The following is a 25,530-nucleotide window of genomic DNA, read 5'->3' as shown; positions in this document are numbered from 1 at the left end:
ATGGAAATCTCAAAAGCTAAGTCCTCAGTCTTGTGCTTGGTTTCTGTAGGCAAAGCAGTTGATCTTGACTATGCATGGTGTTTAAGTACAGCAAGACTCACCATGGTATGTGCTGCACAGCATTGCAGGACCTCAGCATGCGGTCTTCAGTCAGGAGCTCAGAGAATGACAAAAGCCTCTCCCATGAGAAACGCTAGTAACTGGCCATGATGGTCTCATAATTGAAAATTTTGAAACTCAACACAGCCGAAGAATATAATTTATGTCCTAGGACATCTAGCGTTCTGCCCTCTCCATCCATGGGAGTGGAATGCTAAGCCTTTAGATTGCATTTTCTCAATAACTGAAGAAGATGGTGGAGGATGCATTGTTCAACAGTTAAAGGACTCCTCCTTAATTCAACAGAGATGTTCCACTCTTCTAGACGTGAGTTGGATGGATATAGGTTTCTGCCATAGTTCTTCTGTTAAGGTCTTCAAGCTCCTCTAACACCAGACAGGCAATGATACCTGGTGACTCTAAATAGAGGCAAATTAATATCTTGTCCTTTGGCTTGTGTTTGCATGTAACAATTTCTATTTCCAAGGACTGACCACCTGTTTCCCATATATATGGATACCTTCTGTAGGAGAGGCTGGAAAGGGCTCACCCACCCTCCCATCCATGCTCAGATACAATGTGGAACTGTCAGATTACACAGCAGGGTCCTCTCACTTCAGAACAGGTACAGGAGAGCGAGGCCTAAGTGACACAGTTGCTGAAGGTAGATAAGCAGGTGCCTGATGAGGGTAGGAATACAAGTTCATATCCCTGGAATGAGCAAAGATGTCACCCACTCCACCAGATAACCTGAAGACATCATATATAGGTGTGATGGCCATCACATATGCGATTGAGTCTGAGGCCATGGAACTGTTGCCATTTGCTCTGGATCTGAATCATGCAGGACTTGATCCACTGGTAAACCAACTTCTATCCCCCCATCCGAAATCAAAACCAGAGGGCATCTTGGAACCAGAATGGAGTCCTAGGCTTTTCCAGAAGAGCTGGAATAGGCTCAGGAGTGCAGATTTGTCTTTTGCTTTGTCTTTGGTCTTTGTCTTTGTCCTCTTAACTGGTGGCTCCAAAAGGCATGATGAGCTGGAGGAGAGTGCAAGCCTGATAAGACATGTTGCAACATGGATCCAGGCAGCAGAGCCAATCTTGTGGATGTCAAGAACATGACTAAGAATAATTTTTCCAGAGCCCATTTGGATGATGGCTCTGAAGTGTTGCGAGCTTTCTCCCAGAATCCCTTAAGTTTTGAACCCTACCCCCTTGAACTTTGAGGGGCAGGCCTTACATGTGAGGATGTTATGCCCTTTATCCAAACAAAACAGGCACAATCTGTTTGGGTCATTTGCCCCACAATGGGTGCACTTTTTGAAAAGTGCTTTTTGAGCCATTATAACACAGAAGCCAAAAACCATACCAGCAAAGCAATTTCTCACAATACAAATGACTGGCGACTCCATGCAAACAAGCATATCTTTCAACAGCAAATGAGGAACGAAGGGTGGAGGAGCTACTGTGCAGAGTCCCTGGGTAGGAATAAGTTTCTGGCTCCGGTGCAGATGTTCCCTGGAGGCTTTTAGCTGCAGGACCTCTTCAACGGCAGCCCTGTTCATGCACAATCCTTACTGTGCCTGCACAGAAGACTGATGATGAAATATAGTATACCCTCCCCTAGTATACATCATCACTGAATGCCCCTCAAATATTTCAGTATATAAATGAGATGTGCTGTTTTTCCCAGCTACCATAGCAGACAAGGTGACTTATTAAAAAAAACACTGTCCTGAAGGTAATAATCCAAAAAGGCAAGACAAGCAGAGCTCTACAAGCTTTTGCTCAAAAGAATACCCTCTTTATGAAATTAACTGGGAAATTACCACCTAAACGACAAATGCTTTTTAAAAATGCATGAAGAGGGAATTCACACTGCTACTTAAAAATGAATGGGCAACTCAAAGGGAGGACTCAACCAGAAAGTGCAAACTGAAACAACAGAAATCATGCCTATCAAAGGAGCAGGAGGATTTTATTCCCCACTTATCACTACCCAAAAGAGTCACAAAGTAGCTTACAATCACCTTCACTTCTTCTCCCCACAACAGGTAGGTGGGGCTGAAAGAGCTGGCTGATGGTCTCAAAAGTGTATGTTTGAAACCTGTGTCTTTGTGTCTACCTCATAAACTGACCTAAATAAATAATGTTACCTTGCTTGGCATAGTTTATCTCCAATATCTACGTGAAGCAAGGCAATGTTATTTATATGGGTCAGTTTATGCTACATACATACAATACATAGATATCAGCATACACTCAGCAAGACCTTAGGACCTGATAGCCATCAGCCAGTGTCTTCATAATTGGCTTGATTTTTATTTATAAATAAATTAAATAAATAAATAAATAAATAAATACATTTGCTGTGTGATACCTTTTTTAAAGATCTGGGGGGAAGTCTAGGTTATGAGAACTGATTCTCAGTGTTTGATGAATGCCTTTCCCTTGTTTGTTATCAGAAGCCACTGTAACTTGCAAGTGAGTATCAAAAACCCTGAATGGCCCTGTTTGCCTTCAACATGTCTTAATGCCCTCCCCCCCCCCAGTATATACATAGCTCCTAGATAAACTTAGCAGCCCCTCTTAAGATTCAGTGTTGTAAAGCAAGTGATGTGATTGTTTCAAAAATCAATTTTGGCCTTTTTCCTAAGATACACTGCTTTCTATAAAGAATGATGACATTACATAAGAGTGTATGGATTGTTATAGAAAATCTAGACAATGCCATCTTTTAAAAGACATTGATTTTTAAAAATCTGCCTTTCAAGTGGGAAGCATACTCATCACTCAATTATCATTTTGTAAAAAATTGCTTGTGCTTAGAAATGCTGTCTTCTGTTGACAGTTCATAGGATTGTTCTGTAAGACTTAAATCAGACAAATTATTCACCTTTTCCTGGTAAAGTTTATGAAGCCAGTTTGCTGCTTCCTTCTCATCCAGAGGGATATCTTCAAGAGGAAATCTCCTATTTTGTTCAAAGAGATTTTATTAGAATAGAAATATTGAGAATATGTACATTCAAGCTGCTACACATGATAAAATAGGAACTAGCACATTTCAGAATCCTGAATAGGGTTGTGCGATTCGGCCACTTTGGCAGCCGTTCCCTCCGGGCGCAGCCAGCGTCGCGCCGCGGGGGGGGGGGGAGGGCAGTGTTGGCAGCGGCGTGACAGCGGGCGCAACCACGCAGGCGTGGAATTCCATGCCTGCGTGGTTGCGCCCGCTGTCTCGCTGCTGCCGGCACCGCCCCCCCCCCCCGTGGTGCGGTGCTGGCTGCGCCCGGAGGGAATGGCTGCCGAAGTGGCCGAGTCGCACAACCCTAATCCTGAATTCTTAATACAAATAACTCATCTCTTTTCTTTTCACTTCCCAAAATATGCATTTATAAAGAAAAGGCATAAAATATGCACAGCTGTGTCAGTGTAACTCTGAATAACAGTATTTGGACCAAATACAATCAGTCTATCCAGCAATGATTAAGAATGTTTCCACTTTTCAGTGCCATATGTCAAGTATTAATGTCTTTATCCATGTGAAAAATGGCTTCTCCATATTTCTGCTATCAGATTCAAAATGTTGAAGAAGAAAGCTGGAACTCTTTCTGAGCTTCTAATTTTTAACTCTGCAGTGAAGTCACATTGGTTGAACTTTTGACAACTGCCAAAAATTTCATAATTCCTCCTACTTTATTACCTAGTAGTCTCAATGCCAATAAAGCTATTTTCCATGTATTTCCTCATCCACTTGCTAGCCACAAAGTGAGTGTTTCATCATATATGGCACTCAGTTGGTCTCTTGTGCTAAAATCATTAATCAAAATACAAAAAGTACTATCCATGATACTAATGAGCAGCCCTAATACAGCAGAAGTAGCAAAGCGCTACTGATCAAGCCTAAAATGAAAAGCCTTTTGCACCTATCCAACTCCCATTCTGGTAACGGCAGCTTGAACTAAGACTACCAAGTGATACAAAGAAACTCTATGCCACAGGAACCATGCAAAACGCTCACTTATTTCTAATTAAGTAGAATCATTCCCAAAGGCTATGCAAAACTGAGGTTGATCTCCAGAGTGCTTTCTGCTTAGACAAAAGGCTTACAAAACATATGAAGTTGACCCAAGTGGCACATATATTCATTCTATAAGGTACACTTCAATGGTTGAAAGTACTTAGTGTTCCCTTTCCAGGACAGCATCAACCCCTAACCATTCTAACTAGTTATACTGAACTATCAATAACAATAATAATCATTATTATTATTTAATTATTTAATAATGGTATCACTGAAAATCCTGCATTGTCCTTCATGGCAATGAATCTGCCACTAGAGAGCAGTCACAGCTTGTACATTTAGATTCAGAAGGATTAAACATTGGAGTCAGATAGGAAGATAAAATTCTAGAGGTTTGTCTTTGTTTTGTATAACAATACATGTATTGTGGGGGAAACTGGGTTCACATGGTGGTTTCTTCTCTCAGATCCAAACAAATGCAGTCAAATCTTAGATGACTGAACTCCAACTGCACTTAAATTGGCTAGATCAGACATTGTAGAAAATACTCCTGTTACAGTCTGTATAACGTTCATAATGCTCAATGTAAACCGCCCAGAGCTGCAAAGAAATGGGCTGTATAGAAATATAAATAAATAAATAAATAAATAAATTCATATTTACTGTGAAGCAACAGATGTATTTCAGCTTCCCTCTCTACCTCACACTGCTTCTTAATTTATTAGTTTGAAGAAAATTGCTAACATATAGAAAAATCTAGACACCATTTGAATGGCTGTGAAAATCCATCACAGATACATAGAATTTCACATCTAAAAGAGTGACAGGCCTGACTGGTGTGGCTAAAGATGTCATCCTGAGGGGATTGCAGTGCAATCACTGGATCCTGACAGGGGCCAATTGTGGAAGCAATTGGCAGAAAACGCAAACCCCACCTCACTTTTTCTACCCAGGAAGTCCTAGTGAACTCTTGGGGCCGTCTCCAATCCTTTAGGGAGTTTATCTCCCCGGATTCCAGGCTGTCAGCGTTTCAGGTCAAGAGGACGACCGCCATATTCTATCTTGGACTACTTTTCTTTATTTCTCTCTCAAAAGAAACTGCTTTAACCCTCCTCTACGATTTATTTACTGCAAGTGAACGCTGCAAGTGACTGAGTGGAGGACAGCATCTGGCAGCCTCAACGAAAGCCATTAATCAATGCTTCAATAAATTACAGCAAGTATTCTCTCTGTCTGAGGCTCTTTTCGCCTCTCTCTTTCCCTCCTCCTCTTTCTGCCTGAGTAGCCACCTCGAACTTTGCTCCAGGATGAGACTATTGGCTTCACTGACTTCAAAACGTCATCGACTAGTGCCAGGAAATCTTGATGTGCGACCAGCTCTTAAAGGACACCTTGTTTAGCTATACTAAATCCAACTTGCTGAAAGTGCTTTAGTTCTGAACTGCTCAGTTTTTAGTTTCCGTGCTGTTTTTTGGTCTTCTGTTGTTTCTTTTTTTGTTTTTTTCATCCTACACTGAAGAACATCGAAGAAATAAACAGACTTTTGCCTAGGACTGTATAGGACCTCTACTGGCTATTTGCAAAATTGTCTGAGATTGGTTGCTGACTTATAAGCCTAAAACATGTCTATGTTAAAAAGAATGGCCCATTTAATAGAGAAACAAACCCAAGATTTGAAAGCATTTACAGAAGGTTTGCTTAAGAATATTTTCAAGGAGATCCAAGACGGCAAGGAAGATGTTTCTAACAGGAATGATGGATCAATAGTGGTTGATGACAGCACTAAACAAGGTGGGAAATCATCAGCAGAAGAGAAATCTGAAATTTTGTAGATGGAAAAGGGGATGTCGAAACCTCGCAGCCCAGATAAGGTCACCCTTCTTAAAAAGGCATACAGCCATTTCAAAGTAACAGTACACAAGAATCAACCAAAAGATACATGGATCTTTTTTGAAAGTAATCAATTTAAAGGAGCTTCTCAGGAAAAAAATTGTATTGATATCAGAGTCCAGGAGGTGCAGCTGCCTCAAGATTCATCGGTGAATATTCTGCGGAAAAGAGTACAACTGCACTTTCTATGCCAAAGTCTACCTGGACAGAATATAAGTCTATGGGAACAACAAGATGCAGCAAGCCTCGATATGAAACCCCCTTAAGAAGACTGGGGAAGGGAAAGGAGAAGCAATGTTTGAAATCTTTTCTTCATTCTTCTTCTGTACTCTTTTAAAGGTAAAGGTAAAGGTATCCCCTGTGCAAGCACCGAGTCATGTCTGACTCTTGGGGTGATGCCCTCCAGCGTTTTCATGGCAGACTCAATACGGGGTGGTTTGCCAGTGCCTTCCCCAGTCATTACCATTTACCCCCCAGCAAGCTGGGTACTCATTTTACCGACCTCGGAAGGATGGAAGGCTGAGTCAACCTTGAGCCGGCTGCTGGGATTGAACTCCCAGCCTCATGGGCAAAGGTTTCAGACGGCTGCCTTACCACTCTGCGCCACAAGAGGCTCTTGTACACTTTTAATGCAATATAATTGTAAGTGCTGGAAATGTCATGATAAAGTGGGTGTTTTCCCCCCTTTTTTCTTCTTTATTAGTGTATTGTTATAGGGCCAAAGTTCATACTGTTCTACAAGAAATGTTCAATGTTAAGCATTTAATTCAAATCTGAAAATATGGTGTTGAATATCTGTCAGGATGGCTCTTAGACTGTGTCAAGTATAAAATGTCTTATAGGTGGTATGTGACACCAAAAGTGACTGTTAAAATTGCTAAAAACTATGTTAACAAATGTTGGAAATGTGGTAACGAAGTAGGCTTCTTTTCCTAAATGTGGTGGAAATGTGAAAAGCTTATAAGTTTTGGGCAAAAGTTCATACCATTGTGTAGTTAACGTGGGATCTTATATTTCCTATGTAAGCTGAATCTGTATTATTAAATATATCTCTGCAGTGCCTCCCAGCCTAAACTCAAAGCTTAACTAAAAGGAGGCACTTAATGGAGGGGTGTCTGCACGACAGGGTGTCTGCACGACCTGCATCATAGTAGCATACTCTGTCAGAGTATGGTATCTTAAGGTCCCTCCCTTGCAAAATTCTAGATAGTAAGGCAACATAAAGGCACACCTATAGCGAGGAAGAGTCAAATGTGAGAAGTAATTGGGGAGCTCTCCAGGTGGAAGAATGCTAACAAACTGAGAAGAATAAACACATCCAGCTCTACAGATTGTACTGGTGTCATTGTACTTAATCATTCTTATGGCTCCCGGTCTGGTAACTGAATAAAGAAGAAGAGTTGTTTTTTATTTCACTGCCCAAAGGAATCTCAAAGCGGCTTACAATCACCTTCCTTCCTCTCCCCACAACAGACACCCTGCAAGGTAAGTGGGGCTGAGAGAGCTTTGACAGGAAAGCTCTGTGAAAACAGCTAGGTGTCCATGGGCTAGTCACAGCTATTAAGGACCGTGACTAGCCCATGGACACCCAGCTGGCTGCATGTGGAAATCAAATCCAAATCACCAGATTAGAAGCCGCCGCTCTTAACTACTACACCAAGCTGGAGTCCAAGGAAAGATTGAAGAACTGTGGTCATTGCTTGACAGGTTTATCCCAGGGGGAAACATAGTTCTCTCCGATTTAGCCAGGTTAGCCCTCTTGGATGTCGTAGTGTATAATATACCAGGCCCAAGCTACAAGAGATGGTTGTCCCACTTAAGCTTGGAGGGCTACCTAATTGCGACACAATTAGGACTTCTGCTGATGGAACATGGGAATTTAAGAAGAACTGAATCAAAGAACTCCTCTATTTTGTCAATCCAGATAGCAGCCACACATAAATTTTGTATGGTCACCTTGACAATAGATACTTTGATTGCAGCTGGGATATATTAAATCCAAGTTGAATAAAAGAAACAACAGATAATATCTGATGCCACTGTAGTCAGTCTTTTAACATGAACAGCTACCACTGAGCAAGTTAATCTCTGGTCAAACCAGATATAGGGAACCTCGTCAATATAATTACCATGAATTTTCTGCATGTGGTGTACATGAAATTTGTTCCCCAAAGCAACAAACTGTTAACAATAGCCTCTATCAGAGAGGACAGTCCTGATGTTGTTCCTTATAGGAAATGTGTTTACTGCAGTAAGAGTACTATGGCTGGGGAATGAGACAGACAGAACTAAAGTGGCACAGCCCTCCCTCTTAAGAGCTTAGCTACTCCTGCCTCATCCCGAGATAGGAACAATTTCAGCCAGTCCTGCAGTCAGCCTATTCCAAATTAGTTTTTTAAAAACTTTGAGATGTTCAATTACCATTATCTATCTTGCTCTTCAGTTGGCCTTCTCGAAAAAACCCTGGACCAAGCTCATGCTATTGTCAGTCTTCAGAGAGGTACGTTCCTTAAGTCCCTCTGATAATCAGCATGTAACAAAATTGGACTATACTTTTGTATTTCTTAAATCAAATATACAAGAAGCAGCCATAAACTTGTATGGAACTTTATATAAACACTTTTGGGATCTGCACAAATACTCTAAAGTCTATAAGGAACCTAGCTGAAGCAGCCACCAGTACAAGTATTCTTTTAGAAAGGATTCATGCCGTATTGCATTGCCTATGATTATCCCCCAAAGCTCAAATATTAAATGCAAAATGAGATTCTTCTAAATAACACAAAAAGGTAAAGGACCCTACTTCCTTGTAGAAAGATCATAATAGTCATGGAAGCTTCACCACCATTTTTGGTCATAGTGACAACATCCAAATGTATGGCATGCGTCTCATGCCCAATATAAAATGCTTACCTGACACACATGTCAGCTTCATATTTTTTCCCATAAAGGATTCCTAATAAGGATGGGTTCTTATTTCCTCTGAAGTTTAATGTTACATCATATACTGCTGAAACTGTTGCAAGAAATAAGATATAGCTATTATTTCAGTCAGGATTTATTCAATCATTCATTAATTTAAAAAAGATAATAAAAAGAAAATATGGAAAAAATGATCACATATCCTAATTATATTTATCTGAAGATGATTATATATAACAAAATAAATGGAAATAGAAAATATTTTCCCCCAAAACTCCCTTCATTACATTGAAAGGTTTTGGGGTCATTGTCAGGATACAAACATTTTACATTTCATCAAATTCCATAATTGATCTGTTTGTCAACTGAATTATTAATTTCACCATTGCTGCATATGCAATACTGCATATTTTTGCCATTTCCACATACCTGTTATTACTTTTGGCAAATATATAATATAACAAAAATACAGAAGAGAAGATTATTAATAGTAACATAATAGAAAATTAACAGTTTATCTTCGAAATTAACTTCTTTACCCACATTTATACTCATTTAGAGCCGATTCTCATTCTTCATTATAATACAATTGTATATAGTATTTTCTTCTCCTTCGAAGTTTGACTCCTATGGATTCATTTATTGTCATAACACAAGGTTGGATACGAATGAATGGTACACCAGATAATGGATGCACTTTATAGTTCCCCAGTGATCTTGTTCTACAGGCCCAGCAATGGCCAAAATAAGAACTTAGCTGAAGTCCTACCAGCACTAAATTAATCTGGGCCAATCACATTCTATTCAATTCGATGAACGTGAGTCAGATCTCTAGCATGTTTAGTATATCATGATTAAACCAATATATTTAACCACTGTCTTCTCTATATAAATAAAAGAGAAACAGTCTCCAGGGTGGAACCTGTCTGGGTCTATCCGGGCCTGTCTGGCCCTGGAATGCAGGCAAATCTGGCCGCCCAGTGACCCCGGATTGGGCTGGCCCTTAGAGGACTGTTGCCCACCAGGCAACCATGTGTAGCTCGCCCGCCCTCACAACCACACACACGCTGGGCACGAAGGGTGACGGAACTGCGCCCACTTCCCTGGCCCTGTGTGCAGTGGCTGCAGTGCCATGGCAGCAGCGCGGGAGGAGGCTGCTCCACCAGTGACAGAGGCTACGGCTGGGACCAGGCTGCTTTCTCCTCTGTGCCTCGCCAGTGTTGGAGGCGGCAGAGGCACACATGGGAGCGATGTGCGGGGCCAGCCTACGGTGGGGCCCACTGCCAGGGAGAGCGGCAGAGAGCCCTGCCGAACCCTCAGTTGCAACGGAGAGGAGCAGGTGGGGCGGCCCCTCTAGCACCCATGCAACCCTGCATGCAACAGGCTTTACAGTGAGTTCGTTCATAAAATGAATGAGCCTCTTATCAATAACTCTTGTATTTCCACCATCTCTTCCCTGATGGGTCAGGAGAGCTTTCCATTTCATTGTAGTTTGTTGGGCTGTCTGAATTTGGGTGCCTAAACAAATTGTTATTGTTATGTGCAAAGTCGTGTCCGACCCATCGCGACCCCATGGACAATGATCCTCCAGGCCTTCCTGTCCTCTACCATTCCCCGGAGTCCATTTAAGTTTGCCTAAACAAATAGAGGCATATTATTTCCTTTGAACATGAATTTTAAACCATGATTAATATAGTCAATACCATGTCTGAAGGTTGCTTCTTTTCTCATGACCTGCATTCTAAGCAAGAATTAAACCATCATTCAGGCCAGAGGCCATCCACTTTATCACTGGGCCAGCATAGCCCAGGTGGTGAGGCAAGCCATCAGCAGACCAGAAAAAGTTCTGGTGGCTATAATGGTCAACCTGCCATGATCACAACAAACCATAATCAGCATAAACAAATCTGCTATAAACCTTACTCTGCTGAACTGTATTAAGATACCTAACCAATGAGGGTTTTAGCAAACTGGCTTATAAAGTCTTAGTGTCAAGTTACATCCTGGGTGAATTTTTTTAAAGCTATATTAAGTTAGCAGGATCTTCCCAACTCCCTGCCTCACCATTTTTAGCCATGTAGCAACTGATAGATCTTTTTAAAAACCCTGAGCCCTAAGGGAGGGTGGTATACAAATGTAAAAAACAAACAAACAAACAAATAACTAAATGCTTAACAAATTAGTTTCCAGGCAAAAGATATTACATTTGTTCCTCAGAGGAATATAAAGACTTTTATGTACTGAAAGGAACATTTTGTTCTTTAAATATATGAAGTACTTTATCTATTTTTAGATTTTTAGTCCACCCTGCCCCTATAATTCCAGCAGCTGATACTGGCTATCTTTAGTGGAAGGACATCTGCTTAGCATGCCGAAGATCCCAGTTTCAATCTCTGACATCTCCAGTTAAAAGGATCAGCTAGTAAGTGATGTGAAAGGCCTCGACCGGAGACCCTGCAAAGCTGCTGCCAGTCAGAGTAGACAACAGTGACCTTGATGGACCAAGTGTTTGGTTCCATATAAGGCAGCCTCGTTTGCATCTTACAGAAAGGGAACTGAATCAAAGACAATGACTGGCTGAGAGCCAGCCAACTAGTTCCAACACTTTACATTGTGTCATAGAGGCTCTCATAGATTGAGTACCAGGCACATAAACACTGCTGAAATAAGCAATGCTTAATAAGCATTTAAGTGTAAATAAGCTTCTGGCCGATTTCACTGAGATCCCCCAAATTTTCCCAGATTGTGTCCTGTAAATTCAGCATTGATATCAAGTTGCAAAAGAAATTTCTGGAAACCTCCCCAATGAATACTTAAGAAGAGGTTTATAATATTCATTAAGAGAGAGAAATGAGGGAAATGTGGGTAAAGACTGTTTTAAAATAATACTTATCATCCCTCAGTGGAGAAGGAGATGATACAACTTGCTAGGTCCTTCTAACCCCCAAATCTACAGTATTATTGCCTTGATATTGCTAGCTTTCAAGACATAGTAACACACGTCACCCGTAAATACTATTTAGCCAGCCATCTGTCCTATTTAACAGCCTGATCTGTGTGGCTTAACACATACACACACCTCACATGCCTGCTGGGAGTGCTAATGAGACAATGTTTGCACACCACTTTAAAAATGTGAAGTGCTAAGTAGCATTATTAATTTCTCTGAATTAAACGAAAAACTAATTAACATATTAAGATTATTTACAAATCAAATATAGTTGTTTAAATAATGTCCACTTAACTGATTGATACTAATTTTTCCATTTCTTAAAAAATATAGCAGCCAACGATGAAGACTGAATGATTACATTAATTGTGATGCAAGAAAGGCTAAGGAAATAGATACCTGTTCCCCTGAGACACTGGACAGCAGTAGTGAAGCCTTTGGTTCTGGGTAACAGGTGATATTTCAGTTTAGGCAATCCCTTAGATTCTGCCACCTCCATGCTGATACGATGCTTGGTGTCTGTAAAACGAGTTCCTTCACAATACAAGAGAAACTATGGCACAAAAACAAAAAAGGGAAAACATCCAGGGTTACCATTTAAATAAAGAAATCATAGTGTACATGTGACTGTTCTAAGCAACCTGCTATGTCTCATGACCTACATCTAGGCATTAGAGAAAGGACTGCTGGATACTAACAGCCCTAACTCATGGGTGCTTCCCTGAACTATCTCACAAGGCACCCACAGGGAGATCTCCTTAATGCAGGCCATAGTTCAGGAAGAAACCATACTCCCTGTACCAGGCAGCACTTTCCTACCAATGGTCTTGAATACCTTCCCTAGCTATCCCTTCAAGGCCTGGCAACTCATCTTCATCCAAAAGAGGCACACAAATACAAAGATAACCAGTCTGTTATTCCTTTCACCATATCAAGATCTTCTTCACCATATATGGTAAGACTTTTGATAAGAGATGCTATAAAAATTAAGATCTAAAGAAGTTCTGGCTATATAGCTATCATAGTGATGGGTAGTGGTGAAATGAGACTATATAGTATGCTATATATTAGACAGGAACCCAATAATGGTTCATTACAACCTGACAATGAAAAAATGCAAGACTATGTGTTTTCCCACTCTATTCAAAATACAGAAGAAAATGCTTTCCAAATGCTCACTTACCCACATATACTCTGGATAATCAGCCAAGAGTTTTAGCCCTTCAATAACAGTGTCTCGATCTTCTTCCCATTTCCTTTTGCAGAAAACAATCTCTAGGAAATACCACGTCCAGCCAATCAGGGGCACACATAGCAGCTCTTTCTTAGCAAGAACTTTTGAACTCTGAAAGAAATATAGAATGGCACCTATTTCTTGATCTACAATCGTACAATCTAGATCAGTAAGTCTGGTTTCTCAGGCAAAGAAGCGTAATTATAGATACACTAGGGTAGCGATCCCCAACCTGTGGACCGCAGACCACATGTGGTCCTTCGACTAATTGGAGGTGGGCCCCAAAAGACGCCTTCTTCCCCCCCCCCCCGGCCCTTTACTTCATACCCCCCGGCCCTTTACAACACACTTCGGGTGTCATTGCCTCCCATCACTCCCAGATGGGACTATCTCGTTGCAGAGAAACAAGCTCAGGGTTCCCATTGATTTGTCATTGTGATGAGTTAAAATTTCCATGAAAATAAAATGTTCCTCATGTTCATTGTTGTGGTATGTCTGTATCTTATTTTGAAGGGATGTTTAAACAATACCATAGCGATCAGAGAGTGTTAGGGCAGTGGTGGAGAGTAGAGGAGTAAACTACCCCCCCACCGGGCCTCAGTAAAAGGCGTTGAGTGGTCCCCGGCGTTGAGTGGTCCCCGGTGATAAAAAGGTTGGGGACCACTGCGCTAGGGGCCAAACCTGTTGCATTCAGGAATACAACGGGTGCTAGATGGAGGGGGGGTACATGGCAGAATTCTGCAGATAGCCTCCCCCCCACCCAGGACATGGAAAGGCTGCAGGCTGGAGGCCCCCGGGAAGGGAACTCACCGGCAGGGGCAGCTCTTATGCAGCAGGGATCTGCAGCCTCTGAGCTTCGGAGGGACTAGGAAGGAGGAGGGGGGTGGTCAGGGGTGGGGGATGGAAGGCGTTTGGCTGGCCGCTGGACACACAGGCAAGTCAGTTGGAGGAGGAGGCACTCAGGGATAGGAGAGCTGTCCTGAGTGGGTGTTAAGAGTTGAGCGGCACTTAAGCTATGAGACATGCTCCTCCTCCAAAGCTTTACCACAAATATTATGTACAACAGATGTTCCCTGTTACCTTTTAACTGGATATGCCAAAGACTGACTGAATCTAGGACTTTTTACATACAAAGCATGTATCAAACTAACACACATGAAGCTGCCTTATTTTGAACTGATGAAGTAAGTACCGTCTACAGAGTCAGGCAGCAACTTCTGAGGGTTTGAGGAAGAGATTTATCACCTACTATCTCATCCTATTTCTTTTGATCCAAGATTATCTGCATGCAGATCAGATTCTCTGTCACTAATCCTTGGTCCTCTACTGGAGAAGTCTATCAGTGAAAGTTTCAACCACAAAGCCACCCAACAAGTAGTTAGCAATACCATGATGTTCATCCAACTGAACATTTAAAGAAAAAAATTCCCCCTTCTTCCAAACACCAACATGAAAATAAAAAGTTATGGTTTATTAAACAGTAAGTTCAGAACTTATATGAACTTACCCCCAATACACCAAAGCGCTCTGTCATGGTCCAGCCACATAGGAAATCTATTTCAAAGTTGTGGTTCAGGATAATGATGACATGTTCTTTTCCAAACTTATCCACTGCAGCCTGGTCTGAGAACAAAGTGCATTCTGTGCCTGACCACCATTCCAGCAACATCACTAACTCTAGATCACAACAGAAAGAGACAAAATATCTGGTATAGCATCTTATTTTGCCATATATTGCAGTCTATTTCCATCTTGGCTTCTTTTCATGCTGCTCTTTTGCAGCAGCTGTCTGTTGTGCAGTTACATTGCTTCTGCTTTGTGCAATACAAGCAGTCTGCATAAGTATAGCCCAGGACTAATTTACTGCTAACGACAACTAGAAAATTGTAATCCCCACTTCACTTTTAAAGGTAGCATATTCTAGGCTTCAGAGGTGCAGAGATGTTTTAATATGCACTGGGCAGTTTCCAATACATGTTCCATTTTAAAAAATCTTTGATTTTAGTTTTTCTTTTCCCACACAATGCTCTAACATACAGAATAGAACACCCCTTCTGTGATGATAATCATCTCTCGCTCTCATACTCCAATTTCAGTGTCCCCATCCCCCCAAAAAGTCCTCTGAATATTAATTTAAGATTGGCCTTGCCTTTCAAAGTTACTACCCTTAAACATATTTTGGAAATCCATTTTTTTTCTCTGAGATGTAATTCAGTCAACTGCTTAACTAAACTGGAGCACTTAGGAATGACACAGGTCAACTGCTTAACTAAACTGGAGCACAACTGGCCATGAGATTGTATGCTCTATCCACTCACTGTTTTTTTAAATAGATGATGAATTGTGAGTAGGTCTAAACTGAGTTTCCATTTAACTCAGGATCCGTGGCCCATCTCAGAACCTGAAGGTAAGAGATTGGGGGAGGGTGGAGATCCTATTTGCCCTCTCTCAACTGAGTGTGGTTAAGCAAAATTGGTAGCAAAAGCAGTGTCTCCAGGACTGTTTCTGCACTGGAAATACCGCCCCAGCTCCTGTGTGGGAGCACAAATCTGGGGCAGACGAGGGGCACCAGGCTAAATGCTTTCCCCTGCAGGAGCAGGAAGAAGCGGGGCAACCTACCCAGGCTCAAATTCCAGCCTGTAGCCTGGTCGCCATTGAGGAACCTGTCGCCATTGAGGAACCTGTCCAGGCCTTACTCCAACCAACAAGCTGCCTCTAACTTGCAAGAAATATGTGTTTCTTTTAAGAGCACAGCTTTAAACTCCATAGAACATACAAATGTCATATTTTCTATTGAGAATACTAATCAGCTTCTGCCTCCATCATAATTTAAATTACAGTCAGTTACACAGCTGAAGGCAGATTCCTTGTTATTCTTTCCCTGCAATATAACCCTCTGATGATGTTATCTGAAGCCTTTGTCTCTGTATTTGCCTTTCATAAGGAGCACACAAACTGTACTCTACTTTTACTGGCTGCTTCTACCAACAGAAGGTAGTTTTTTGGGGCAGTGGGGGAGAACACAGCAGTAAAGATTTCTAAAGAAATCGTTACAGCTTGAAGTACTAAGGCTGAGAAAAGCCCAGAATCCGAACTGTCTCGGCTACAGGAGATCAGATATCTAATTCATCTATTAAACTGAAATTCTTTTTAGTTTCAAGCAAACCTGCCCCCTAAAAAATTCAATTAGAGATCTTGATGAATATATCCAGGACTAAACTTTATACTGAACAAGTGTCATTTTAAAAGACAGAAGAATGGAAATCAGAGAAATGCATAATTTACAAAAAAATTGGCTAGTTGGGATTAATATGAGGTAGACAGCAATTGAGTGCATTGCTAATGAACCCAGGCTTTAAATATCTTCACTTTAAATGTATTTTAACAATTGAATACTCTAACACCTTCAGATTTTGTTAATCTGTTGATCACCAAGTCTTCAGGGGAATTATTTAGCTCTGACCCTAGGCAAGGTTTTCAACCCTCAATTGTACAAGTGTTCAAGAATCACGTTTGGGTTCTGTACTAGAAAATTCATTCAGCAACACCTATCTAGCAGCATTTTTTACATTCTTTATCTTTGAAGACTGATACTTGAAACAGTTCTGTACATCTATTTTTGTAAGAGTGACAAAATGTTTTCTAGCAATAGACTTCACAGTCTAACTCAGCCTTTTGACCATGGAGACACCCCTGAAATTTCTTCAGGCTGTCAGCTGGCCACACCTCTCTTTCATACCCTATGGATGTGACATGTCACCTGAGAGTGATATCACCCAGGTGAAACTACTGCTTCATTAGCAAGCTTTCTGCCACAAATGAGGCATAATGGAATTGGACACCTGGGTCCAAGTGAAACACATCAATCACTGTAAGGATGGGCTTGAGTCACAGAAGGCTCCTTCTCTCACCTACCCAAGGCTTGGAGCTTGCCAGGGCAGGTGCTAGACTGCAGAAGGCAGTCCCTGCCATCCAAGACCCAGAGCCCACCAGGGGCTTTCTGCAGCCTAGTGCCTTGCCACACGCAGGTGCCAGACATCAGAAGGCTCTGCTCCCCACCACCCAGGGAATGGAGCTTGTGAAAGGCCCCTGTATCACTCCCAAGTTAAAACAAAAAAGCACCAAAAGACATCAACACGCCAACTCCAAGGAAGGACTCTTCTTCCTTTATGCTAGTTGCCATCAATGACACAGGTCAACAAAGAGGTAGGAGCCTTGGCCAGCAAAGGTTTGAATGGCTGGGGACCCTTCCCTTCCTGCCCCCTCCAGGGCCCTCATTGGCCACTTTGGGAAGGTGTGGTTCAACTTGCCCCTATAAGGGAGTTCTTAAATAGGGGGAAGGCAGTATATAAATCTAATAATAATCCCCAAATGCCACGGTACACCTTGGATGCACCAATGAGACACCAGTGAAATAAAACAAAATAGTACTAATACCTTAAACGTGCTCCTTAACTGGGCCAGCTATGAAATGTGGCCAAGGAAGTTTAGAAGGCCTATGCCTGGGTCAGCCAAACTCATAAAGGATAGGTCTACCAATGGCCATGATAGCTAAATGGAACCTCCATTTTTAAAGTAGTTAATCTCTGACTAGCAGATGTTCAGCAATAACAACAGAAGAGAGCTGTGTCTGAACTCCTCAGAAGCATCTGGCTAGTGACTGCTACAAGACTACTATCTTCCTCCTGATGGATGGCCATCCTGATTCTCCCCCAGAAGCATTACCCAGCTCCCTGGAAGCACTGACGAGGTGACTCAAGCACCTTCAAAGTTCAATTCTTCAAAGGCAGAGATCCTGTGGCTGGGCAGGAAGGGTCCAAGCGAAGAAGCACAACTGCCTAACCTGGATGGTGTGCAGCTATCAGTGGCTCAGTCCACCAGGAACCTGGGCATGATCCTGGTTGCTTCCCTTTCAATGAAGGCCCAGGTCCCGAGAGTAGCGAGGCTGGCATTCTACTACCTTTGCCAAGCCAAACTACTAGCACCCTACTTTGCCCCAGTACACCTAGGCACAGTGATCCATGCAATGGTCACCTCTAGGCTAGACTTCTGCAACTCACTCTATGTGGGCCTACCTTAACTTTGATCCATAAACTGCAAATGGTCCAGAATACAACGGCCAGGGTCCTCACAGCAACACTATGGAGGTCCCACATCCAGCCCATTCTCCAACAACTGCACTGGCTACCAGTCAAATTCTGGATCAGGCTTAAGGTCTTGGTAATTACCTTCAAGGCCATACACGGACCTGAAGAACTGTCTCTTTGCCTACACCCCTCAAAGAGCTCTGCACTCCACCACCTCTAATAGGCCACAAGGAAGTTCGCTTGACCTCAACCAGGGCTACAGCCTTCTCTGTCCTGTCCCTCATCTGGTGGAACGAGCTCCCAGAGGAGATGAAGGCCATAACGGAACTAGTTCTGCAGGGCCTGCAAAAGGGAGCTCCTCTACCAGGCATTTGGTTAAGGTTGACTGAAACTAAACAGCATCTACTGGGCCCCCAAACCTCCCTCCCTTGAACCCATACGACGGATCTGACTAACCATGGAGATGTTAGATTGTTTACTATGTTAGAATGTTATTTTCTCTGTTTATTATTATTATTATTATTATTACTGTTATCTTCATTCATTTTAATCACTGAGTTTGATGTATTGTTCTGTTTACATTCTATGTGAACCGTCCTGAGCCTTAGGAGAGGGTGGTATACAAATGTAATAAACACACAAACAAAACCTTAGCATGATGCATATGAATCAGTGCAACTAGTCCTATGATCTTAATTTTTTTAACCTTGAGGGCTGTGGACTGGTAAGTTACTCATATTTTCATTCTGCACCATAAAAACAAACCCGACCATTTGAATAGCAGGCAGGACATCAGCTAACATTGGGTGGAAAATGCCACTGCAATTCTTTACGCAATATGCAAAATAAGCCCTAAGAGAAACTGTGAATCACTCTATAATTATGTAGACTGTAATATACAGAAACCTCACTAACAAATCCTCTTCTATTTGAATAGACTATTATTGCTATCAGACTAAAAACTGAACAAGCGGAGCTCTTAAAAAGCACAAGTCATCTGAAGATAACGGGATGAATAGGGTTGGAATATAGATTCCTCTCATGAATTAAATACGCAGCAAAGTGTTTTCTCTAGGCAGGAAGTCAGACGAAACATCAGTGCTGCTTTACAACAGGAAGGAGCTTTTCACAGAAGTGCAGCATTGATAATTTTAGTTAAGAGCAACTCAGCAAGACATGGAAGCCTCCTGTGGGAGTGAGTCTGTGAATGACTTCTACAAGGTTGGCATCCCACAGTGGGAAAAGGGATTATGATTCCAAAATTAACACATCAAATAACTATAATGCAAGATGGTCTACCATTTATGTTTAGTTTCCTTTATAAAAAAATTAAAGGTATCTAGAAATTAATCCCTGGAAAGCCCATCTAGACCGTTTCCACACAGGCAGAAAAGACCAGGTCAGCGCTGATATTACAGTGGGGCTGATTCCCATTTCCATGCAACATTGGTGCCATCCTGGCTGATGCACTGTGGGCACCAATGGAGCCTGTCCAAGGGCAGACCCATGCGCACAGGGTAAAGTTGGGTTTTCCAGTCCCAGCTCCTTCCCCTCCTACACTGTCCCGGAGGGGACAGAAAATGCCCCACTCAGCTCAGAAATGCTCAATGGCACCACAGGGCCAACTGGGGCATTTAAATTTTTTTCACAAAGGTGGGATTGCATGACAACCTATCAACCCCTTGCTGTGAAGTGCAGTGGAACCTTCCTGCCCAGGCTTCCTCTGTGTGGCAGCAGAAATCTGGGGCAGACTGGGTCTGTCAGGGGATATCTTCCCCCATGAGGACCCAGGAAGTGGCAGGGCTAATTACCCTGTCACAAAGAACCAGCAATGGCCGTGCAGAAAAGGTACTAGAGAGGTTATTTTGACTACAACCACTCTCAATAGCCACAACAAACAAGTTGTTTCACATCATCTTTAACTCAACACTCACCAGCTAAGGCAGTTCACCTGAAAGTCTAGTGGTGTGTTTTAGGAAGTGATTCACTAGGGATGTGAAACAGTCCCAGGACACAACATTCTCCAGAGTTGTACATGGATCCTCAAAAAGATTTGACATAATTATCTATCTATTTATGTATGTAACAAAATGGTAACTTTGTGCTGTAACTTGTAGTGTCCAGGGAGTCAGACTAGAACATGGGAGAGCCAAGTTCAGCTCCCTGCTCTCCCATATTTAAAACCACTCTAGGATAGTCTAAGGGTTCTTCTACACCAAGCCTCAGCACAGGCACTGTTGACTGTCTTCTTTTGTCACACAATAACCTGGTTTCCCCTTCCAAATGCAGAAGGAAAATCAACATGTTTTCCAGATAAGTTCAGTATGAAGGAGACTGTTCTTCATGGTCTAAGGCAGGGGTAGTCAACCTGTGGTCCTCCAGATGTTCATGGACTACAATTCCCACGATCCCATGCCTGCATGAACATCTGGAGGACCACAGGTTGACTACCCCTGGCCTAAGGAACAGGCTCTTTCCCAGCACTTCTACCAGGGATCCTTTCCTGAAGATGCCATGGAATGAACCTATACACGTACCAAACTAAGTTCTGTGATTCTGTAGCTTCTCTAATGGCAACTGTCTATGCTGATCACATCAGCCTACCAAACTGACATTCCACCTCTCACTAAAATGGTCACCCAGTGAGAATTTGAACTGGACTGTCCTTTGTAATTCCCCCCACTCCAGCACTATTAAATCTACCAAATCCACCCATAACAGGAGCTTCAAATGGAAGGTGGAGTCTATGCACTATTCTTGTATTAACATTCTCAGTAGGAGCAAAGGGAGGAGATATAAAGAGGAGAAAAGACAGACCTAACCATTATACAAAACTTACATTCTCACAGAAACAATTGTAACAAAGCAAGGACTTCATTTTGAGAGATACTAACAGTAGATCATGAGACTTGTAAAATTACTTAAATGAAAAGAGACCATTTGGAATTCACTTAAGATATAGCTAAATACTACTTAACTGCTTCCAACTATTTCTGCTTGCATAATTTTCTAATCGCCTTCACAAGCTTCAATATACAAACAATACATTTTCCTTCTATCCTGTTCTTGCCAGATTACTGGAAGCTGCCAGTTCTTCAGCATTTTCACTGGGGAGAAGCCTCCAGACAAGCCAGTATTCAAGAAAGCTGCACACAGCACATGCACTGGCTGTCAACCTTCCTGTACTTTAGGGGAAGAGCCAGGGATGGACTGAAGGCAGAGAGTCTCAGAAAAGAGCAATTGACTTGGCTTCTAGAACAAATGAGTCAAGAATTAAGAAGAAGGTGCAGTCAAGTTGCAACCAGCCTATGGTGACCCCAACATGGGGTGTTCTAGGCAAGACATGAGCATAGGTGGTTTTCCATTGCCTTCTCCCATGTAACAACCCCTGTATTCTGTGGTGGTCTCCCATCCAAGTACTGACCATGGATTTAGCTCTTAGGCCAAACTGAGTTATTTAGGTTGCCGAGTTGAACAAATAGCAACAAATAACTTCACTGAAGGCCAGGCTGAAAAGATTATCTTGAAAAAGTTGACAGTGTCTTTCCCCTTAATATTTTTTTCAAATAAGAGAATAGACCTCTTCCCTTAGAGCAGGTTATAAATTAAAATGTATAAATGTATTTGAAAGATCCTAAAACTTTTGTTCCAAGTTAACAACTTATATCCCAAAGTCAAAATGTAAGTGAGAGAAATTTAAGATTGCCTTAACGATTATTAAGAAAGAAAAGAATCCCCTCTTCTCCAGCTGGGAGTGATGTTGGAGAGTGGCTTGCTGGAGCTGGTACTAATGTGGGGAAAGGAAAGGGGGGGGAAATAACGGTCTGTTTGGCATACCTGCTGAGTGGAAGGAGGAAAACAATACCTCAGCCGTGTACACGGGTGGTTTTCTGTGGAGTTTGGAGGGGCAGGAAACAAAGAAAAAGTAACAAATCCTGGCACAACTGCGGCATCTCCAACTTCAAGAGTGGAATAGTGTGTTCCTCCAGCTGCTTCTTACCAAGTGCCTACTCAGGGCCTGCCTCACTGTCTCTCTGCCTACTGGCATACACAGAATATGCTTTGGAGAGAGAAGGAGAAGCTGGGGAGAGGGAAAAAGTTGGTTGCCTGCAGAAGTTATCTCCCCCCCCCCCCCCCAGGCATCACTCGTCTTCTCATGAGCAGCAGCTCCATGTGCACCTGCCTCCTCAGGTCCCTCCTATTCCCATCAAACCATGTCCCACAGTCTAAGGACCTCAAGTGCAAAGCGCAGCCATTCCTTGTTCACTGAACAGAATTCATAGCATACTCACGGCTCCACAATGAGTAGGCAAGACGACAGTTTACCCGTCGATAAAACTGCTTGTTTATAGGCCAGAGGAGTAGCGTGCATAGCTGGATGAAGTTAATGATGAACCCACTCACAACGAAGACAAACCCAATCAGGAGGTGAACAATAAACTGGGTCTTCAGAAACGCAATTAAACCCATGATAACTGCTTAGTGGCGCTTGCAAGGTCCTTCACTCAGAATAACAGTCCTATAAAAAGAAAAAGAAAAACAGCACTTAGCAAATAAAATATCCATGGTTTAGAATAATTTTTTTTTAAATCTCCAAGCCAATGCCATTTAGGTGTCTCTTAGCTACAGGTCAAAGCTTATTTAGGGCTATGCCACAGCCTATTTTCCAGCAATAACAGGAGGTCTTGTTGTCAGTAACAACAATCCAATTCTTGTGTGCTTGCAACTCCTTAGCAGTAAGCTCATTTCCTAAAAGCCCATTATAAATGATTTCTGAAGGCCAATTCTAAATAATAATGATTTTGCATGAACTGCATAATAAAGAATGCTTTTTACTGTTAAAATGTTGCTTTTAGAAGCACTTCAATTTTAATATTACACATGGCTGGCAAACCTTCCAGGGGGAAAAAGATCTGCCATTTACTAAAGCTGGATTTCACCTTCCTCCACACCCTGGTGAAAGAAACAGTTGAGAGAACAAAGAAGAAGAGTTGGCTCCTATATGCTGCTTTGCTCTACCACAAGGAGTCTTAAAGCAGCTTACATTCGCCTTCCTTTTCCACTCCCCACAACATACACCCTGTGAGGTAGGTGAGGCTGAGAGAGCCCTGATACTACTGCTCGGTAAGAACAGCTTGATAAGTGATGTAGTCAGTCCAAGGTCACCCAGCTGGCTACATGTGGAGAAGGAGCGGGGAATCAAACACCGCTCACCAGATTAGAAGTCCGCACTCCTAACCACTACACCAAGCTGGCTCTCAAAGTATGTGCAGTTAGCAGGCATCAGACCAATAGCCTCCCCCGTAATGGGGAGGCTTTCTTGTCTCATAGCTGCTAGCCCATATTAGGGTGTGGAAGAATCACCAAATGTAAAAGTGAGACTGGCCACAACAACTTTATCATGTCGGAAATGGGTGCTTCCACGCTAGCACTCACATCCACTCAAAGCGCTGTTACAAAACTAGCGGTTGTCCACCAATACTATACCCTCCAACAGCGCACCTACTTTACTGCTTCAGGACACTAAAAAAGCACTTCTGTGCCAGGGAAAATCAATCATTGTATCAACAGTAGCTGGATCCTCTAATCCAAACAGCTAATTTATGTTTGTATATATAACAAACCACAAGCAGCTCTACAGCAAATGCTTCCACATGAATGTGCAAATTCTACTCCTTAAGTCTTGTGTATTTGTCCTATGAATACTGGTAGAAACTATTCTTTCAGCGAGGGTCACAGAAGGTCTGAATTCTAGGAAAATCAGATGGAATAGCAGCAGTTTTTAAAAATAGAAGACAATTTCCTGCAGGTCTTTGTGTTGATCAAGGAAAATAACAGTTTATTTTAATTTTTAACTTGTCAAAATTTCAAGCAGATGCCTTTTGTTCCAGTTCTGGAAATCTGCTGTATATCTTTAATACCATCCCTGTGTTGTTCAACAGAAAGAGACATGAAGGAGACCCACACAGACTTGCCAAGGATAGGAAACCTTGTCCCCCTCTTGCTAGCCCCCCCCATGCTCCATCATCATTGTTGCCATCCTTCTCCCATCACTGAGTTCTCCCTCAACACACCCATCACTACTTCTTTCTCTCCCCCCCCTCCTACTGCTTTTTTTTGTCCATTGTTTTTTAAGATGCCTCACTATGCTGCTTCTAAGCAACCCATAGCGTTGACTATGATCTTGTGAGATCTTGGTCAGTTTATGAACAGTGTCTACACCTGTACATATTGCTTTTCTCTTTTGAGGGAGTAGCATTTTTTAAATTGATGTGATCTTCCTAGAAACCTAAAACCTCCTGTCCGGTTTTGTAGAAGTGTCTTCCCTTTCTGTGCCTGGCCTCATTGTGCAGACTTTCTGATTGCATTCTTGGACTAAATTCAGAATGAGATTAATGGGTAGGCTGGTTCTGCATTGAGCAGAGGGTTCGACTAGACGGCATGTATGGCCTCTTCCAACTCTATGATTCTACTGAATTTTTATTATGCTTGTTCAGTGGCAGCTGCCACAAGGGGGCACAGTGGGTGTAAATAATTCAGTTTGCAAGGGCAAGCGAAAATAGTTTGGTCAGCAGGGATCTGCTCACTGGGATGATTTGTTATCCCTAGAGAGGCAACGTTTTGCTGTCACCCACCCACCCAAAAGAAAGGTTGAGCACAAAGGTAAATAAAGCCTTGATTTGGAGGCAAAGAATGGGCAAGGCAACGGAGTCAGAATATGAGAAAGGAATTTGACTGGCTGTTTGGGGGCAAAGAGAAACTGGCCCGGGTAGTACATTCTGTGCTTTGATACTTCAGACAGCCGGTGAGGGCTATCATGGCTGAACGCTCATCCATCGGGATTGACACAACCCCCCTCACAAACTAAAGTTCATCACAAATGTTGGTTGGTTCATGGTTTGTGAAGTTATGTTCACGAATTGAAGAGCCGCCATAAATTTCCGTAATTTTTTATACAGCTCATGGTGGTTCATGAAGAGCAGAAATCAGGGGTTTAATGGCTCTTCACAAAAAAACCCATCTGGGTGGTGGGGAGCTATTTGGTTAAATAGCTATTTGTTTCAAAAGCAGCAGGGAGAAGAAAGCAGGAGGTTCAATGGCTCACAGACTGATAAAAATCTGTTTGATTCACAGACTGGTATATCGGTTTGTTGTTGAACCATAAACTGAATAGCAAAATGCCATTCAGACCCTTCTCTATTCCTCCACAAACAGAACTAGAACAGCATAGACTCCTTTTTCCCTCACTTCTAAACAGGATTGTTCAAGAGGGCTTTAGTCCAGAAGAAGCAAAGATTCATCTCTGAAAGTGACTTAAACAGAT

The 25,530-nt window shown here is 42.2% G+C and overlaps 1 protein-coding gene across 5 annotated transcripts in view; it reads right to left on the bottom strand.

Moving 5' to 3' along the window:
* AGPAT3 (1-acylglycerol-3-phosphate O-acyltransferase 3) overlaps nt 1–25,530 on the bottom strand; it is a 106,422-nt gene that overhangs the window by 10,244 nt on the left and 70,648 nt on the right. For 4 of the 5 annotated variants that reach the window (XM_077342837.1, XM_077342835.1, XM_077342834.1 and 1 more), the window contains 6 exons: nt 22,499–22,725; nt 14,627–14,796; nt 13,069–13,230; nt 12,285–12,438; nt 8,927–9,029; nt 2,999–3,074 (listed from right to left, as the gene is read on the bottom strand). In XM_077342837.1, coding sequence (XP_077198952.1) covers nt 2,999–3,074; nt 8,927–9,029; nt 12,285–12,438; nt 13,069–13,230; nt 14,627–14,796; nt 22,499–22,676 — 843 coding nt within the window. In that variant the 5' untranslated portion in view covers nt 22,677–22,725. The remainder of the gene's footprint in view (nt 1–2,998; nt 3,075–8,926; nt 9,030–12,284; nt 12,439–13,068; nt 13,231–14,626; nt 14,797–22,498; nt 22,726–25,530) is intronic. The other variant, XM_077342838.1, reaches the window with a different exon arrangement.

This window comes from Paroedura picta, chromosome 6 (assembly GCF_049243985.1).
Source record: "Paroedura picta isolate Pp20150507F chromosome 6, Ppicta_v3.0, whole genome shotgun sequence".
Classification (NCBI taxonomy): Eukaryota; Metazoa; Chordata; class Lepidosauria; order Squamata; family Gekkonidae; genus Paroedura; species Paroedura picta.
Note: the sequence above shows the minus strand (reverse complement) of the source record. Positions and strands in the feature narration are given on the sequence as shown.